At 37.7% G+C, this 19,371-nt stretch overlaps 1 protein-coding gene across 3 annotated transcripts in view; it reads left to right on the top strand.

Moving 5' to 3' along the window:
* The window catches only part of ARHGAP10 (Rho GTPase activating protein 10), a 153,605-nt gene that overhangs the window by 46,319 nt on the left and 87,915 nt on the right, over positions 1-19,371 (top strand). For all 3 annotated transcript variants that reach the window (XM_054824710.1, XM_054824711.1, XM_054824712.1), the window contains exons 4-6: positions 11,661-11,732; positions 15,046-15,147; positions 18,518-18,628. In XM_054824710.1, coding sequence (XP_054680685.1) covers positions 11,661-11,732; positions 15,046-15,147; positions 18,518-18,628 — 285 coding nt within the window. The remainder of the gene's footprint in view (positions 1-11,660; positions 11,733-15,045; positions 15,148-18,517; positions 18,629-19,371) is intronic.

Genomic DNA, 19,371 nt, shown 5'->3' with positions numbered 1-19,371 from the left:
AATCCAGTGCTGTCTGTCTATATAGTAAAATACTGCTGTTTTTCAGCCCAAATGTCACCAAACAGTATTACTTATTTTTTTGGTGTGATGCCTAAGTTTACACGGAAGGCATTATAACATCAAAAGCTAATTAATGTCAATTTCTTGATAAGAAAAGATTGAAATGCAGTATTTGTTAGAACAGTGATAGTTTGATAAAAAATTAGGGAGTACAAAATACTGTGGGGCAAATATTTGATTCCAAATAGAATGTATTCTCTGAGTTACCAGATGCTTGGCCTTTTCATTGCATCTGTATTCTAGCAAATGCTATGTATTATTTCTAGAGTGAGTAAATGTAACAGTGGCCGTAAGTCTGTGAGAAAATGATTCTGTGGTGACTGGTAAAGATAATTTTCAGCAGCTGCTGCTCTGACTTTTTTTTTTCCTTTTAACTTCTCGATGGATATTTTAACAGTGGCATGAGCTCTAGTGATACTCCCATGGAGAATATTAGGGCATGTTGCACTCACAGATGTTTGGAACCAGGTCAGGGATCCAAAGACTTTCCATTAAGATGCAAAGTACAGCAGGATTTTTTTAAAAAGCAGTCATCTTTCTTAAGAATGCTCTTTATTGAACATTTTTTCCCCTATTTTGAAGATGACCAGAAGGTTTCTAACTGCTCACTTCAGTTTCAGTGTGGAATTGCAGACAAATTTCAGTCACATAAAGTAAAATTACAGAAATCAATGAATAGTTATAGAACTAAGGGCATTTCAGATATTGCTGTGCATTTTAATTTTTAGATATTTGAGAAGAGGATTATTTTTTTCACAATCATATTGTAAATGAAACAAATTTGCGCTTAAAATACATTCTAAACTGAAATTAGAAACTCATTGCCTACACTTCTCATGGTTTTCTGGAAGTATTTTTTGTGGTGAATCCAGAGTCCATAAAACTTTCTATTAGTGTTTACCATAAATTTACTTGTTTGGTTGTCATTTGTCTGGTGAATATTTATTTGGTGGATATTTAATAATTTCATTCAGATGCTGGAATTTTACACTTCATGGTTTTACCAGTTCTCCCATCTCCTTCAAAGGCTGCTGAAATTCTGTCCCAACTGTCAAAGGATTTAGTGGCTTGTGAAAAGGGAAGTCAGCATTAGTCCAAACATTTCACTGAAATTATTATGGAGTGGCCAATACAAAATAAATAATGTTTTTCTATAGCACCATTGCTTGATGACATTCCCCAGGGCAGGTAAGAAACAGGCCACTTTGTCCCTGAGAATATTCTGGAAATTATTTTTAGGTATTAAGGATGAATGGAGTCGTAAGACTTAACATTCTGCTCCTTTGACATTACAAAAGTGTCGTGGGAGTGCAGGGATAAAAGGGAACTTCACAAGGCTAGTAGGAAAAGGTTGGGGACGAACAAGCACCAACATGGTGATGCTGAGGTGTTCTGTCCCACTACCCCTTGCCAGGGAGAGCACCAAACCTCTCTCCCAGCTCCAGCTCTCCTGACAGCAGAGGCGGGTTTGATTCTTGTGATGGGCTCAGAACAACAGGCTTCGCTGGCTGCCCTTATTTAAGGTGTGGTGATGAGCAGCGCAGGGCTACCTGGTGTAGGTACTGATTGCCGGTGGTTGTTATCCCTTTCTGCGGTCACCTTCCTTTTTACCACCTTCATTTCTCCCTTCCTCCATCCCAGTCTTCTCCCAAATGATCAGCCTGCCTCTAATTAGTTTTCCCTGTTGATTCTACTCTTGCTAAATCGTAACCAACTTTGACAGCACTTGTACTGTTCCCTCAGTAATCTCAGCAGTACTTGGCACTACTGGTGCAGTCACCCTGATGTGCTGGCTGTGCACGCTTCCCCTCCCTGGAATTCCTCTGTCCTGCCCTTCAGCTGCTTTTAGAGTTCACCTGTTTCTCACATAACTCTCCCTTAACCACGATGGGTGTCCAGTCAGCCCTCACGGCACTGACTGTAACTTTTGACAGCATCTCTCACGGTTACAGCCTGTGTCCGGCAATCTCTCAGGTCCTGTCTAGTAGTGTCTCATGTCCTATCCAGCTAGCTTACTCCCATGCCAGGACTGAGTGAGTTGGCCACACTTGCCTGCAGCCCTGCCAGAGATGTGAGTTGCAGCAGGGTCATTTAATACCTAGATGATCCCTGATGAGTGCTGGTGTAACCTATTCTTTAAAAAAGTTCCAGGGAATTACTCTAGTTTTACTCCAATGTTTATTCTTCTCCCTCACCCACCCGTCACTTGATATCCATCCTAAGTATCCTTTACTGCAAATTAAGCTGGGAACTTTTTAGGAACTTTTCTACAGTTGTCATGGAGTAAAACTGATTACTTTTCCTTCATAGTAGTATTTTCACTGTTACCCTTTCAATGTGGTGTTTTTACATATGTATTTTTTCTTATTCAATTTAATTACACTGAGTTTAGACCATCTCTCTGGTGTCAAAGTTATTTTTTAATCTTGCTGTTTGAAAGCACTGGCATTTTCTATTGGGTTTATGTCACTCCATACCTGTATTAGTCTGGTGGAATTCTTGATAGGTCACTCCATAAATTGCTACTGAGAATTGGGTAATGCAGGAAACTTGGTCGTACTTTCCTATATGATGCTTGAAATGTCCTCTTAGTAGAACAAGTATTTTTCAGGGTAGTTTTGCAACCAGGATGTTTTCTCATTCTTCATGTGGGTTATTTGTTAAAACCAGCTCGCCACCTTTGCTTTTGAGAATGTCATGTGGGTCAGCATTGAAGACTTCATTGAGGAGATCAACTACTGTGCTAATCTCAAAAAGAAAACTAGATGTTGTTCTTAACAAATTCAAAGTAGCTTTTAACCTTATATAGTATGTTCCAGGACTTTTGAGTTTGAGTTGCTACATCTGGTCTGTAACTTTCGCAGTTCCTCCTTTCTCCTCCTCTTCTCACTTTTAAGTTGCTGCTGTGTTTGCTTTTCTGCCATGCTCTGGGACCTTGCTGCCTCTCCCTTTAGTTTGCTCAGTTCCTCAACTACTCTAAAGCAAAGCCCTGTCTGACTTGAAGGCAATTAATTCTTCAGTTGCATAATGTAAGAATACATCTAATTGTTCTTAAGAAATCCCTACTCTCCTTAACATCCATTTTTTCCCCCCTACTTTGTTAGATGGCTTGCTATAATTAGCTGAGATTTTTTCCTTTATGAAGATTATTAAAATCTGCTGTTGTCTTACAGTCAATTGTTCATTTGTTTTAACTCCCCAGCTAAATAATGACTTTATAGCTTCCTTTCTCTCTGTTTTCTGAAATACATATTAAGAACCCCTTTCCTTTAGGGGTTTCTTTGCTCCTTGCCAAATAAAACATGTTTTTGCCTTAGCCTTTCTAACTTTGACCCTAAGTACTTGTGTATTTCCTTTTTACTTCATCACATTTCTCTTTGTGTAGGATTTCTGATACAATTATATTCACCTTAGGATGTTTCCTGTCCTTTCCGCAAGGCAATATAAACTCACTGTTTCACTTTGATACAGTCTCTTCTATTTCCTGCTACAGTTTTGGCACACTTCTATTCCCTTGGATATCTTCGGAGGAAAAAATGCTACATAGTTATTTTTTTAATTCCCCCCCTTCTTGCCCCCCTTTTTTTTCTTTTTTCAAAAAAGAAAAGCTGCTGTTCTCATGCCACAGGTATCTTTGCAGTCCTGGCCTCTCAAAAAATCCTTTTGCATTTGTTGCCAGTTTTACCAGATTGTCAGAATCAAATTCAAAATAGCATCTCTCCCAATGCATTTTTCTGAAAGCAGAATTATTCCCAGCATATATCAAGAACATGAGAAACTGTTTATGGATTTTTAAAGGAGCATCTCTGCGAAGTCGCGATTTTATTCTTTCCTCTCCTTCTTCCTCTTTAAAAAAAAAAAAGAGAAAAAAAGAGGTGAGGTGGTTTCCTAGTTGTGGTTTCCTAAGTTGAAAAAAGTTGTTAAGGTTTAAAGGCATACACTCATAAGGTTAAAAGTAGAATTTAAATAATCTGTGCAAATATGTACTTATACTTACCTCTTATCATGAAGCACTGAAGTGCATGAGTATTTATTTCACAGGTTAAGTGCTCACTTAACACAGTGTTAATGAATAGCTTACTATTACCTTTTGTTCAGTGACTCTGCATTTAGTTTACACTGTTGCTACTCTACTGGAAGATGGTGGTATTAATTTTTCTGAGCTTTCTTTGGTTCTCTGCACATGGGCGTTTAAGGGTTCCTAAATCTTAATCTATCTTCACAGTAATCTGAAGAAATCTGTGTGAAGGAACAATCTGTTTACTCGCTGATTTAGGGTTAAAAAAAATCCAATAGGTTTTGGGTGTAAGATGTGTTCAGGATCTGTTCAATAAGAGGTCATGGTATTATGTAGTACTCTGTATGTTCAGATCCTGCTAAGTCCACTGACAGCGCAGACTGCTAAATATATCAACCAAGACAGTGGAAAAGACATAATGGGTGACTGCTTCTGAAAAATTAGGCTGCCAACAGCATATTGAACATCTCAGATGCAGAGATAGAGGCACAGTTAAAGCAGAATTTTTCAGGAACAGCATTTGACTATCTTAATCACAGGACCGAGATCTTTTTTTTCCTTTCTGCAAATTGTCCAATTTAATAAAACATTTTCCAATTTTAGAAGCAAGCAGAACAATTACTGTTGTATCTTGTTGTGCAGACTTCACTTTTCTGTGTGGCATGAGGCCAGATGGCAATTATATAATTATCAGAATATGGAACACGAATACAGAATTAAGACTACTTCAGGCACATGTCTTATGTTTTGCTGATTCCTGAGATTGAATGTTTGATTTATATATTTATTTATTTTTGAATGTTAGATACAGTCTGCTGAAATTGTTTTGTGAGTTACATACGAACTTGTGCACTAATCTGTAAAATAAAGATGACTGTCTATACATTAGGAAAAAAAGTACAAAGCCAGTTCTGGGTGCATTCCTCCCATCTCTGAGTGAACATGGCTGAAAAGTTCTGTTACCATGAGCTTCCTCTTCCAGATAATTTTGTGGTCTTACATGCATCAACATAACTTGCTAGAGAATTTTCATTCTGTTATTTCATTAATGGGAAATGTTTGGAATTTGCATTGTAAAACTGTCACCAGTTTGGATTTTGCTGGTGGTTAATAACACCACTGTTTCTTGTGGAGGACAGCGCTGACAATAATTGAGCAGTTCATTCTTGACTGAACACTGAAGCCATTGTTCGCTGTTGAATTCCTTGCCTTTCAGTGACATCTTTTTGCTCAGTGATGAGCTTTACCATGAACAAAGAAAATGGGCATTATAGCATTTCCTTTCCTGAGCAGCCTTTTCACTTTGTCAAGATCTTTATATGACTGCTGATTTCAAAGTGTGGACTGGAAGCGATTCTCTGTTTGTGCGAGACCAATATTCTGGTGTGTCACACTGCTCAGCTCCTGCATAGTGGGTTTGCTAAGGGAAGGTCTGTCTTTAGAGGAGTTGCTCACAGCGTTCCCCCACTTCAGATGGGGAAAAGCTGATTTGTTGCTGTTTGTGAAACTCTGTCTCTATTTTTTTTCTTGTTTGTTATGTTTATGACTTTGTATTATTTTCCTCTTTATAGTACAAGGAATGTATTTCATAAGAATGAACTTATTCAAAAGCCGGGACTACTATGTAGCTTTTAGTAAGTAATCTTTACTAAAAACTACTGCCTTAATTTTTAATTATCTTTTTTTTTTTAAAAATGAAAGAATTTGTTTGTATTGTCTGCTTGTGATACCAATTAATTTTTGAGGCCAGCAGTTTCATGGCAAGTGAATCAATGCAAACAGTCTTTCAGAGCAGAGCACAGCATAGCAAGTAGGTTATAGGAGGCATTTTTAGCTGTCTGTCATTTAGATCCTTCATAAATTTCCACTGAACAGGAAATAACCTTTGACAAGAAGGAGGGGACTCGGGAGTCCTGCTAGTATGTTCTCTGTAAGCCAAGGCTGCTGCTTTTGAAAGAGCTAGAAGATGCAAAGCAGAGGAGTCTGCCTGCATCGCAGCTTGTGGGACAGTGGAGCAATGTCTAGGAAATTCTCCCCAGAACAATCTGAGAAAGTTGTCATTGTCTTACCAAACCCCAGTGGTAGTTTTCTGGAACACCTAAGAGGAAGGTAATTTGTTTTGTTACAGGTGCCTCCTGGCATCTCAGAAATGTACAAAATGGATTGTATTCAAGACATATATCTGTCTGCCTGACTCTTTTGTTACCAGATGGCTTCCTCCACAGCAAATGAACCCAGAGGAACATATGTCACTTCTTTTTAATAGCTTCTGCACACATGCAAAGACACACAGGTATTAATGTGCTGTGAGACTCCCTTAAAAATCCTTCAGTCTATAGATTCTAGTCCTTCTAAAACTCAAACTGAAACACCCATGTTTGTAGTCTTAACGTGTGGCTGAGGGTCTTTCATTATTTAAGGTTGTAAAGCTACAGGGAAAGCTCTAGAGCAGTGAGAAAATCCAGACACTTTTACAAGAAGAAAACCTGTATTTGAAAACAAACGAGTTCTGGGTGTGGATTGGCCTGACTGCAATCATCAGTGCTCCAGGTAAATACAAAACCAGTGTTGAGAAGTGGTTAGCGAGATACACCACTCTATCTGCAGGCCATACTGGTAGGAGAGTTGGCTGTGCAACTAACTGGGAGCACATTCGTGTAAGTGTCAGAGCAAATCATGTTCTCATGGGAAAAGATAGAATAGAGATTAAGGCTTCACAAGTAACACCTGATGTCCTCAGTAGTGGAATTGTATCTGCAAAGTTACATCGTACGGGGTTTCAGGCATAGATCTTAATGTTTTGAGAAATTTCAGTAACAAATCACTATGCAAAGCAGGAAAGCTTTTTGGAGGAAAACCCAGTTTTTATATATTTCCCTCCCTCAGCATTGGAGGTATTGGAATCAGCTTTTTTATTAGGCTGAACGTTGCAATTTCTTAGGAAAAACACAGAAGAGCTATATCCTCTGTAAGCAGAAGTGCAGCTGTAGGTAGTAAATTTCTTTATTAGAAAGTAAATGTCTTTATTTAGTAGCACTGTTAACTACTTTGTTATTGAATCACTGCTAGGTATGTCTTCCTTTCCGTGTTCTCTGTTACACTCAGTAGGGCAAAACTTCCTCCCCAGATCTAGTTTCATTGACACTTGCTCAGTTTCATGAGCTCTGCCCTGACTGCATGGTGGCCTCCCTCTTTGCTTTGAAGGCAGAAACAATCCTGCCCCTGTCTACAAATAAATCTTTCCAGTCGGTGCACTGGGAAACTTAAAACCCTCTTTTCTGTTTGGCATCTAATCTGCATTCCAGTTTCTGGGATGAGAACTGGGAACTCGGCACTCCTGTGTCGCTGTGCAGTCTGCAGCAAGGTGTATGTTTATAGCTTCTTTCTTTCTTAGTAAACCTGTCTTGTATGGGAGAATGCTTAGATTCAGAATGGAACAGAGCCAGTGTACATATTCACCTCACCACCAGAGTTGTTGATGTGCAATGTGTAACTTCCAGTTCATCCAGTAAAGTCTGAGATCTGTGGACATTTTTAGGATGAAAGCTGGGAGGCTACTGCTGCATTTGTCTAATAAGCACAATAAATTTTGATGAACTGAGGTTGGTCTAGCCTTTTTAGCCACAGGGGCTGGACCGAGCTTCTGGGACAGCTCTTGTGGGTTGATACTCCTTTACAGCCCATGCAAGCAGCCTTCCTCCTGTGCAAGACAAGACTGGTTGGGCCCACAAAGAGGAGCAGGAACTTGGAGAGGTGGCTCCTGCCTACTGCAAGGGGGTGAGAAAGTGTGAGGAGCATTGAATGCTGGTGGATGGTGCTGTCTGCATGTTACAGTGCATAGGAGGAGGTAATAAACACCTGTACTGCCACCTTCTGTAAGAGGGGACAGGCTAAATGGAGTCATCTTGTGGACTGGCACTGACTGGTAAGTTACCTTTTGGATCTTGTTGACTGATGAAGTAGCAAACAGCTGTAAATGCTCTGTGCCTTTGTGAGCTGCTGTAGGAAATATTGGTTTGGGCCTCTTAATCTACAACCTGTTACTTATTTCTTTTGAGAAATACGGAGCTGGAAAAGTCAGGATTATCACCATTCCGTACAACTTCTCTGCCTGAGCAGGTGGAGTTCCGTAAAGTCATCTGAAATTAGGAGGTATACACAAAGCTGAAAGCCTGCTTTAAAATGTTGTTGGAAATGTTGGATACGGTGATCTTCTGAGGTGATGATGGCAATAATGATTTTTATTGCTGCTGTTGCCAGATTTATGTTCAAGTCAATTCTTTGACCTTTGTATAGGTGCAGCAAATAGAACAGGAATAGTGTGAGCAGTTTCAGATTGTCTGCTCAAGGCGCATGTGCACATTGGGTTAAACATTTCTTAAAACATTCCTGAGACTTTGACATTTGTAAAGCTGGTTAAGTTACTGTTAGCTGAGATATGACCTCTTTATATTGATTCACTTATGACTTATACTTACAATAGTTTGCCTGCCAGATTTTAAAATTGAGTATATATTCCTTTCAGGTAGCTTTGGATAGACCAGAGATAGAAAGAAAAGAAAGGCATTTTTTTTGTGCCCTTGAAATAGTACCTTCCTGTCATCATAATCTGCCAGGATTTGAGAAGCAGAGGGATGAAAATTAAGATTCAAGACAGAAGTTGAAAGAGAAAGGAATGTGTAATTTCATATTAATAAATATTTAACTTAAATCCCTAATATAATTTTTCTTGGAAATTTTACATTTTAACATGGTCCTAGTTGTTAAGGAAGGTGCAAGTGGTAATGACAAATATATTCAAGCAATCCTTAGCTTATTTCCTTATACTGAGAGAATTTTACTTTTTTTGTCTACTGATCTGTTATCCATGGTTAAAAAAGAAAAAGTGTTGTTTGAGTTCCCAAGTTACAAATAAACTAAGTTAACAATGAATAGCAGTGTAAATAATGGTTTTGTTCTATAAATAAGTATACATGCAGTGACAAGCACTAGATTCTAAATACTGGAAAACAGTGTGAATGTCTCCCTACTTAATCTAGTATTGTGCATATTTTAATTATGAACTTTGGGTTCATTTCTGCAGATCAGAACAACAGCTCTGTAATTCACTGTTAAGTTTACCATTCATGTCTTCATTGACAGTTTGTGTTTATACACATATAAACTCACATACGTGCTCATTTCGCTGAGGAGGAAATACTCCTCTTATGTATTTATATATGGACCTGGTATGAAGCTCCATGAGAATGACCAAAGATCTATAAAATTCCACTTCGCCAAGAAATACTCAAGAGCCCCGTTGTTTAACCTGGACACAGAAAGCAAAGAGGATGACAAATCATAAATACCTTTATGGCAGGCAAAATTCTGCTGGAGAGGCATCTGTTAACAAAAGTTCAAGTTGTGCAAAATGAGATACGTCCTGTTTTGGAAGGGGGGAGGCTTCTTTTTCTTTTAATGAAAGAGTTACTGGCACATCATACCCTGGCAGCTGTTGGCAGTTGTTGAGGGAGCATCCCATTTTGATTTAAAGATTATTTTATGCTTCAAACAAATTCCTGTAGTGGTTCCCATGGTTAATGCTGCACAGTAGTGTAGCAAACCAAGTGATTTGCAGCCAGCCCTGCTGGTTTATAAACCACAGCCTTTTTTGCATGTGATGCGTTGGATTTTTTTTGAGGGGGCCTGCCAAAATTTGAAAAATCTGAGTATCTTAAAAACTGCCTTGGAGACTCCTGGTAACTACTTGAGTAGTTAGGATATATGCGCACAGGCTGCCAGGTAGGCTAAATCCTTCCTAGAACCACAGTTCAGCTCTTGTTTGGGGCATTTGACTGTCCTGGCTCTCTTTCTGTGGGAGCAGAGGCAGCTCAGGGAACAAATGGTTGTCCAGCTGCCAAGATCATTCCCAAAGCCTTGGGATGAGCTCTTTGGGAAATCTCTGTGCTGGGCTGGAGACGTGGCAGGAGTTGCTCTGTTGTCCTTCCCCCACCATTCAGCTCGATGCAAGGGTCTCCTGAGTCATGATTGCTGGTGCTGCTGTACACTTTTGAAAGACAAAATTGTCAGGTTGCCTTTTCCTTTTCCTCCCACCAAGGGTGCACCAAAGGGTGCTTTAAGTGTTTTTGACAAAATCAGGAAATGGATGCAGAAGGAAAAAGTTTGGGCCACAGGAACAAGTGCTCTGAAGTTAGGAGGTATGTGTTACATGGATGACTGTGCAACACGCAGTTTGGCCCAGACTTGCCAGATATTTGGATTTCCAGTTAGCTACAGAGGTTAGCACGCTGCCGTGGTTGTTTAAAAATCTGAGTTGCTGTGGTTACAGTGAATTGGCAGGATGACTCCTGCAGTAATCCCTGCATGGCTCCGGGGGCGGGTGGGAGCAGACAGGGCTGTTCAGATTTGTGTTGTGCCAAATCTCTAATACATCCCTCTTGTGTTTTATGATAGGAGCTTTTCAGAAGTGTTCCAGAAGGCTGGTTTAAGCCTGCAATGTTTTATCTGAAACTTTTCACATTTGAAGGGGGAGGGGGAAGAGAGAGAAAAGCCTTCTGTTGTACCTAAGGTGGGCTTCCAGGGAGCTGTCTGGCCTCCTGGCAGCTCAGCCCCATGGCTGTGCTAAGCAGAGTCCTGGGCATGATTTACTCTGTGGGTCTGCCTTAGGACTGAGACCAAAATGATCCCATCTGCTCTTCCACACCTCCAATGCTCTTGCCATCTTTTCTGTGCTGCTGTGGCATTCAAGAAGTTCCAAACTTTGCTGAAATTTCAAACATTTTTAAAATTTTAAGTCTTGTTTGCACCAAACCCAACCCTACTCCATCTCCAGTGAAATTTCATGTGAACTAGAAACTATTTGCTGGCCAGATGTAATAAACTACAATTTTCTGTCTTATAGCATATTGTGGCATATTGTGTCTTTTTTTTCTTCCTCTTTAGTATGGCTATGAGGCCATTTATCATAAGTGCACTGATAGATGCTCACCCAGTCAACTAAACCTCTTGTTTCTTGACTTTACACCTTTTGATTTTATAACTTAGGTTTACTTATGGTTTTCTCAATGTACTTAAATGTAAATATTTGGAAATATATCGATGCTTAATGGCTTTAACTGTGTGTTAAAAGATTATTATTTGCTACCGAGTGGTCTATTCTGTAGTTGTTTGTAGTGTTTCTTGTTGCAGAAATTTTTGTGTCCCCACATGAAAATTGTTTTTCCCGTGTCTCATTCTGGTGTTCAGTCATTGAGACCGTCAACCTGATCTGCAAGACTGGCACAAGTAAAACAGTTGCAGTTTGGCTGCAGCCTGTACATTTCTGAAATTTCTGCATTTGTTTTAGGTTTCATTTTCCTCACAGTGGATTGAAATAGAGAATAGAAATTATGAAAGCTTGAAGGAACTCAGAGATGTGATTTTTTTTTGTGTGTGTGTGTTAGGTCTTAAGAGTCCTAACTTGCATGTTTCTCCTTTATTTTCCTCCAGAGCTTGCTTGCTTTTTTTCTTTTTATTGCTGATGCTAAAGTGACTTGTTAGTCCAGCTACAGGAGCCTAACCCATGCTTTTTTTTCTTTTTTAGGCACTCAGTGTTACTGAAACTCTGATCAAACCTTTGGAAAGATTCAGGAAAGAGCAGCTAGGAGCTGTAAAGGTTTGTCCCTCATTGCCTTTATGATAAGTTTGTTTAATTTCTCTACTTCGATTGCATTACAGTAATAACATGTATTTGGCAGAGAGATACTATTTATATTTCATGTATTCACACTTTTTTTTCTACTTTGAGAACTTGCTTCAGAAACAAATGGAAAGTATGTTTCAAGAAGAGAAGAATGTGTCCTTTCCCTTCCTTCTCTCCTCCCCCTTCCTTATCTCTTGTGTCTGGAATAAGAGCAATCCTGCCAGCAGCCTGTCCCACTTCTAATGGGTAACCCTGTTCTGCTTTGTATTTGCTTGCAGTTGCGCAATCAAAGGCTGGAAAACATTAACTACCCAAAGGAGCTTGCTCATCCATATGCTTTTAACTGTATTTTTGCAACCTGCAAAGTGAATATTGCCTTTATTTATTTTTTGTTTTGAATAAATAACTCATTGCCTGTAAGTGGAAATAATAGGGATGGAGAGGCTAAAGACAATATCTCATTCCAAATTGGGCTGGGTTTTTTTTTTTTTTTTTTTGCTAAAAGTGTTCAGTAATTTTTTTTAAGATTGTCACTGTTGTGTAAATTTAAAAAAAAAAAGCATAGTAAACTTCATGTATTAAATACAGACTAGCTTTGCATAAAAGTAACAAGGACAAGTTTGACCTCTCTCTACCTGTCTACCTTCCTTCTTCCAGTGAGAAATTTAAATGCTTATTCAAAAAAAAAAAAGGAAAGAAAAGAAAAAAACCCAGCTATTTAACAGATTTTTCTGTTGCAAAACTCAATTCATACATTTTTAAACTACCACTCTGCAGATGTTTTATTTTATAATTTCATGACTTCATCAACTGTGATATTTAATAGCTAAGATAATGTTTCAATTATGAGAGTGCTATACATTTTGACTTTACCGGGAATGATTAAGATGTTCAGAATATGATTTCAGTGTCCATGAATGGAAAATGCTCTGTTGATCATAAATCATTACAGTTTAATAGCACAATGAGCTTTGTGTAATTTTATGGGCTTCTGAGAAGTATATCAGACATCTCAACCAACATACAATAAAAACCTGGCCTGTAATATAGAGAGTCTTCCAAGGAAAAAGAGAATTCGTTCTAAATGTAACCTATTGTCATGAAAGCAGCTGTAATGAATGGATTATTTCAGTGGTATTTTTGGTGTTAAAGAACGTTGCTTTTTTGGGGGGGTGAGAACTCCTAATGCTTTAAATTGTCTCATGATCTTCACTCATTTCCTAGTCAGAATTCTATCCCTGATGTTTCTAACATGACAAGTTACATTCACATAGTCTACATCTTGCGTTTCGTTTGAACAGGTGTTTCTCCCCTTGTGTCCCTGCATACTGTTTCTGTGAAGCTGAAGTTCTTATTTGTGATTTAGCCTTTTTTTTTTTGACAGAATTCTCAGTGACCTTAAATAGAGCAGTCTTGCATAATTGTGTAACATTTAAATAAAAATCCTCTAAAAATATATACTCTGAATATTCTTAACTGAATATTTATTCAATATAATCAAAGTACTGGAAATATAATACTGCTTTAGCTCTGAAAACCAAGTTATGGCATCTAGTAGTGAAAAATCTGGAACATTGTGTAGTATTTGCTTTAGGAAAAAATTACACTCTACCATTACAAAATAAAAGTTGAATCTGCTGCCTCCGATTTTCCTGTATCTTTCATCCCCTGTTGATGAAACGGTCTGAGTTAGACTTAAGAAGAAAAAGAAAAAAGTATAGCACTGTAGTGCTGGAAGCAGAGACTCATACTGAACTACCCCTTAGTAAAAGGTGTTGCTGCTCTAATGTCAAACTATATGTGTAAAGTTTCTGGCTTTGCATATTTAGAAGTCAAGAGCACTCTTCTTTTCTGGCAGCACTTAAATGTTGACCAGATCAATGGAAATTTTGGTAATATAAACATAAACACTTTCTTCCTAATTTCTCATATGCTAATATGTTCTCTCTAATCACACTAATACTATATGCATATCTTAATGTTTCTCAGTTGATAAGGAATATTGTGAATGCTTTTTTTAAAGGAAACACTTAGACTCATAATAGAGAAAAACCTAGCTTTTTTGGTAAAAGCCCTTGCTGACAAACAATCCTAAACAGCTTAAATCCCCTCTTTAATAAAATGCTATCTTCAGAATCCAATTGTTCAGAGAACAAAATCATGTATCACTTATATTCTACATAGTATTATTAAAAAAGAAAGGTTAAGAGAGAAAAACAAAGAGCAAGTATGTCTGTAGAGTCAAACCAGTATGTTGGGTAAAATACATTTAAATGAAATTCCAAATTGATGGATGATGGAAAAATATTTTAACTGAACTGGTATCTTTCTGACGAGTAAATCTGTTAGTTCTTGAATATGTAATTTAATACTTCATTTTACTTATTTTAGATTATTTTCAACTGCAATTAGTTATGCTAAAAATAGCTTCAAAACTGGTTCATTGATTTCATCAATACTGATTTCTGTCTTAACACACAGAGTTAAGAAATTAGAACTGAGGAAGTGAAAGGGTGGTTTTACAATGCCTTCTGCTAAATTAGATCCAAGAACTCAGATTTCCTAGAAACCATTTAACAGCTGTCCCTCTTCGAATACATTGCTTTTGATGCTCAGAGAAATGGATTTGCTCATGCAAATGATATTCATAGGTGCCTGTGAGAGTTTCTCTTTTGGTAGCATGATTTTATCTTTTGTGGAGATTTTTCTTTATTTTAAAAGGTAGGTGTGTGTGGGTTTTTGTGTGGTTTGTTTTTTGTGGTTTTTTTTTTTTTTTTTTACGGGGTCAATGACAGTCTGGTGGAAGCAGGAATTCAGCACAGAGGTTTTTGTGTGGCTGTAAAATAAAGAAATCCTATGGAATACGGAGCTGTGTTTGCTTTGGATTTTGAACTGTGGAACTGTTGGAACTTTTCCTCGGTTGGTTATAGAAAGTTCTTTTTTTCAAGGAAACTGTTATTTCCCTTGAATTCCTCTATTATAAACCAAGGTCATGTGGATGATCCCTGAAAATAATGAAAAATGCAATAAATCATGAAGAGGTGGGTTTTTTCCTTGCTTTTTTAACTTAGATGATGTAAGCATTCATGTGACAAGCTTTACCATAATGATGCAATGGGATTTCATTTCAAGTTAGCCTTTAAATTAATTTTAAAAATTAGTTGGAAACATACTTTTCCTTAGTTATTGGAGTTATGATAGTTTGTTTCTCTTTGTTTCTGATTAAGAAGGAGGCTTTTCTTACATTTTTATATATAAATGAATGTTACTATGTTTCTGTGTCTAGGAGGAAAAGAAGAAGTTTGATAAAGAGACAGAGAGGAACTACAGTTTGTTAGAAAAGCATTTGAATTTATCAGCTAAGAAGAAAGAGCTACAATTACAAGAGGTATTGTTGCCTTTTTTTTATGCAAGCTAAAGGCTTTTGAATAGGTAAATATATTTTATGCAAATACAAAACCAGCATGCATAGTGATAAAAGAAAAATTTCTATCAACTGTAAATGTTGGTGAGAAAATTGGTATTTGCTGAACTCAGTGGTGAACCCCTGTTGTTTTCTGAATTGAGGGCTTAACTTGGTGTGTTTGTGAAGCAGTGAACATCATGTTAATTTTTTTTATATAATTAAGGGAATAAGAAGGTGCAAATATATTGTGAAAAAATCTGCATTTCTTATGAGGTTTTGCCGTATGTGTAACTTTCATTGCATTGTATGTATTGACTGTGTCCTGTGTTAATGCTTAATGTAACATACAGCAAGGCTTCCTGAAGGAAGTGGGTCTGTGCCTTTTTTTTTCCTTTCTCTTGTTTTGAAGATCTGTTTTTTTCAAGTAATGCTACAAAAAAGTTTGTTGACAATTTCTAACTTAAAACCAGATCTGTTTTGCCTGGCATTCCTTCTGTCCCTGTGGGTTTATTATCATCATCCTTGTTTGTCATAGCTTTTATTTTTGGAGCAATGATAAATAGTATGTGAGAGCAGAGAAATCTTCTAGACATTTGCTGTAGGCATAAAGTTAGTGGATTTTTTTTTCCCCCCAGAAAAATGTAATTATGTCAGAATTATTAACGCTTAGTCTATTAAGACCTTGTATCATTAAACACTTAATGTTTTCCTCAGAGATAGCTCTTCTCCCTGTCTTCTACCCCACCTCAAATAATCTATGCCACTTGTTGTAAAAAACTGTTAATGTAACTGACAAGTTAGCTAGAAACTTAGGAACTCTAATTGTTCTCAAGTTTCACTAGGATGTTACTTCTCCATACTGTATCTGCAACATATGACCTCATATGCATAAACAAGTGTCTTTTGGGGAGTTGAATTGCCGTGGTGATGATAATAGGCATTGCTCATGTGTCAGGACCTCCTGTACTTGTATCAAATTGATCAGCTGCCAAAGAACTTGATGCAGAAAAAATGAAAAAGTATTAATTATGATTTCTTACTTGATAATATAAAGAACTGTATTTCAAAGTCTGAAATGAGACCTAACCTCAATGGAAAAATAGAAAATGCCTGCATCAAATATAGTCTGAAGTTTTAAATCATGTGTGAAGGCTAGAATGAACAAATGAATTTGATTTCAATGTCCTTCAAAGTTTCAGGAACAAAAATTCTGAAACTCTTCAGTCCGACTTTTTCATTTGCTCATTTTTCCATTATTCATTTATTCATATATAAGCAGTTAAAAAAAAAAAAGGACTCGCAGCATGTTGTCAGAGTGCTAAATAGAAAAACTTCCTTGCCCAACCTTAGAAAATAGGTGAATATAATTGCATGGGAGCTTACTAATTTAGTATTATACATGGCTAGTTATGTTGGTTTCTGACTAGAGTAAATAAAGGATGCAGGTATAAATTTGACAAAAATTTTATTAAAAACATGCCATGTTGTGTATCTTGCATTAACATAGCCTTTGACTCTCTTAGTGGAGGGATAGTCCTGAAATTTCACTGAGGCACGGTGTGTGTCTTATTTCTGTATTTCTTTGGCAGTACACAAACTACAATGCAACAGGGAGCGAACTTGCTGGGTGCCTGGGGAGGCTCATGCCTCAGAAAACCGAGGAGAGATGTGATAATTTATTTACAGGGGAATTGAGAGGAATTAATAAAATGGCTGGTTTGGGTACTGTGTTCTTGTGGGAGACAACCAAAAAACAAAGAGCAGCGATAGAAACAGGCTTACATGGAGCTTTGGTGTATATAGGGCAGTCTTACTATCAATTAGCCAGATGTCCTAGATGACCCACCTCATAGTCTTTTTCTACGGCTACCCTTCAGTACATGTATATATCATTAGAAGCTTTGCTGACAACTCACTTCCTATGTTGCATGGTTTATAGGATGCATCAAAATGCCTTTTTGAAACACATTTTCTTACTGATGTGCATATCAGTGCTTTATTTTCTTAACGGCACTTGTTGTTATGCCCCTAACTGCTGACAGATTTCTAGCACCGAGGAGCAAAGCAAAGCATGTCTTAAGCCAAAACTGTCTTAAAGCTAATTTGATTTATCCTCTTAAAGCGTAGCAGTCACTGTTCTGCCTGTAGGATATAGTCTCAGTATTTAAGAGCGTATGATAGTGTCTGATCCTTTCACCTAACCCTTTCTCTGTTCCCTTTTATAATTTAGTGTAGAAGTGTTTGGTATTATCACATGGGCAAAGACTAAGTGTTAATGATTTAGACTATGCCTTTGTAGCCTTTCTTTACTGTATTTTAATAAAGGTTTCTGTTACCCAGTTCTTGAAGTTTTATAGTTTAATGAGGGCACACCTTAAATAGTAACTTAATGAAATAATACATATATGATAGAAAGTTAAAGACTTAGGTACAGATGAATGGCAGCTGACATATAACTGTTCACCATCAATATGGTGTTGGCATTTCAGCAAAGCTGAGCTAAAAATCAGCTGCAGCTAATAAGGCTGAATTTTTAAATATTTGATGCTCTGTGGAAACTTGTGAAGTATCTTACCAATAAGTGAACTTTTTAAAATTTGTTTTCTTGACAGAGTGAGCACAGTTGTGGGATAGGTACAATAGCATTCTGGCTATTTGCAGCAATTATTCAGGTTACAGAGTAAAGCTTCCAGTACCAGCAGTGGAGTTTTCAACAGTAACATTTTCTTCCTTAGTTTGACTCGTAGAGATGATTTCCCCCTTTTCTAATGGGAGACGCTGCTAGCCCCCTCTCTCTGTTTGGGCAGGCACCTTTTTGATGCTATTAAAGCACTGCACGAGTACCTGCTTTGATGTATTTGGCTTGGCTCGGATTCCATAGAAAAGAAGCTTGAAGAGGTGTTACTGGAATGTTTCTAAAAATGTAGCCTCATGATTCAAAACAACATATGTTATAGAATCATAGAATGGTTTGGGTTGGAAGGGACCTCAAAGATCATCTAGCTCCAACCCCCCTGCTGTGGGCAGGGACACCCTCCACTAGACCACGTTGCCCAAAGCCTCATCCAACCTGGTCTTAAACACTTCCAGGGATGGGGCCTCCACAACCTCTCTGGGCAACCTGTTCCAGTGCCTCACCACTCTAACAGTAAAGAATTTCTTTCTAATTTGTCTAGTAAAAGGGAATTGCTGCTGCCATTTAAAAGTAAATGAATGAGCTGTGTTGTAAAGGAACAAATCCTAGTCTGGAGAAAATTATCTTATCGCTTGCCACTTGTATGCTATACATGTGTCATTTTGAAGCTGCCTGCAAAATGTCTTTGAAACTTCATTAGCTGTATTCTGTGTGCAGGCAGATAACCAAGTGGAGCAGAATAGAAAACACTTCTATGAGCTGTCCCTCGAGTATGTATGCAAGTTGCAAGAGATACAGGAGCGGAAGAAGTTTGAGTGTGTGGAACCTGTAAGTACCAGTGAATTCAGCTACATGGTCATTCATAAGGGATGGAGGAGGAGTGCAACTGGACAAAAGCCAAGGAGTTCTGTTTTCTGGGAAACTCGTGCAATTGTGTGACTTAACAGAATTTAAAGCACTCTTGTTGCATCTGTGCAAATTCCTAGTACAGATACACTCAACCAGGCATCCTAAAGCTTACCTCAATCATTACAGTTGATTTGGGTTCATTGATGTTGATTTTCAGAAAATGTGTGAAACCTTGTGCTGTAGCGCAAGTGTAAGTGTAACTTATGGTGTAAGTTAGAATGGAGGATTCAGGAAGGTGATGTTGGGGTCCAACTTACTGCATTTGTGCTTTTTAACCACTGAAATATTATTCCTGACTAATGTAAGGAATTTCATTTTAAATATGAAGATTGCACTTAGAGGCCTGTTAGTGAAGAAGTGCAGATATAAATTAATTAAGAGGGTGCTACAGGCTAAAAAGCTGATTATCAGGTAGTCTGATATGTTTGATTTCAATTGCAATTGAATCTGTGCAGAAATCAAGGGGTTCTACTAAATTTCAGTGTAAATTGTACATCTACTGTGACCAGACTTACTTAAATCTCTGAGAAGAGCTTATTCTAAGATTTTCTGAAATGTACATTAGCTTTGTAATATAAACACAACTTTATGAAGCAACAAGAGAACAGTAAGTGTAATAGTGATATAAAGGGAGGATGGATTGTACAAATGACTTCCATTCA

Source organism: Grus americana, chromosome 4 (assembly GCF_028858705.1).
Source record: "Grus americana isolate bGruAme1 chromosome 4, bGruAme1.mat, whole genome shotgun sequence".
NCBI classification, from domain to species: Eukaryota; Metazoa; Chordata; class Aves; order Gruiformes; family Gruidae; genus Grus; species Grus americana.
This window is presented reverse-complemented; position numbering and strand designations above follow the sequence as displayed.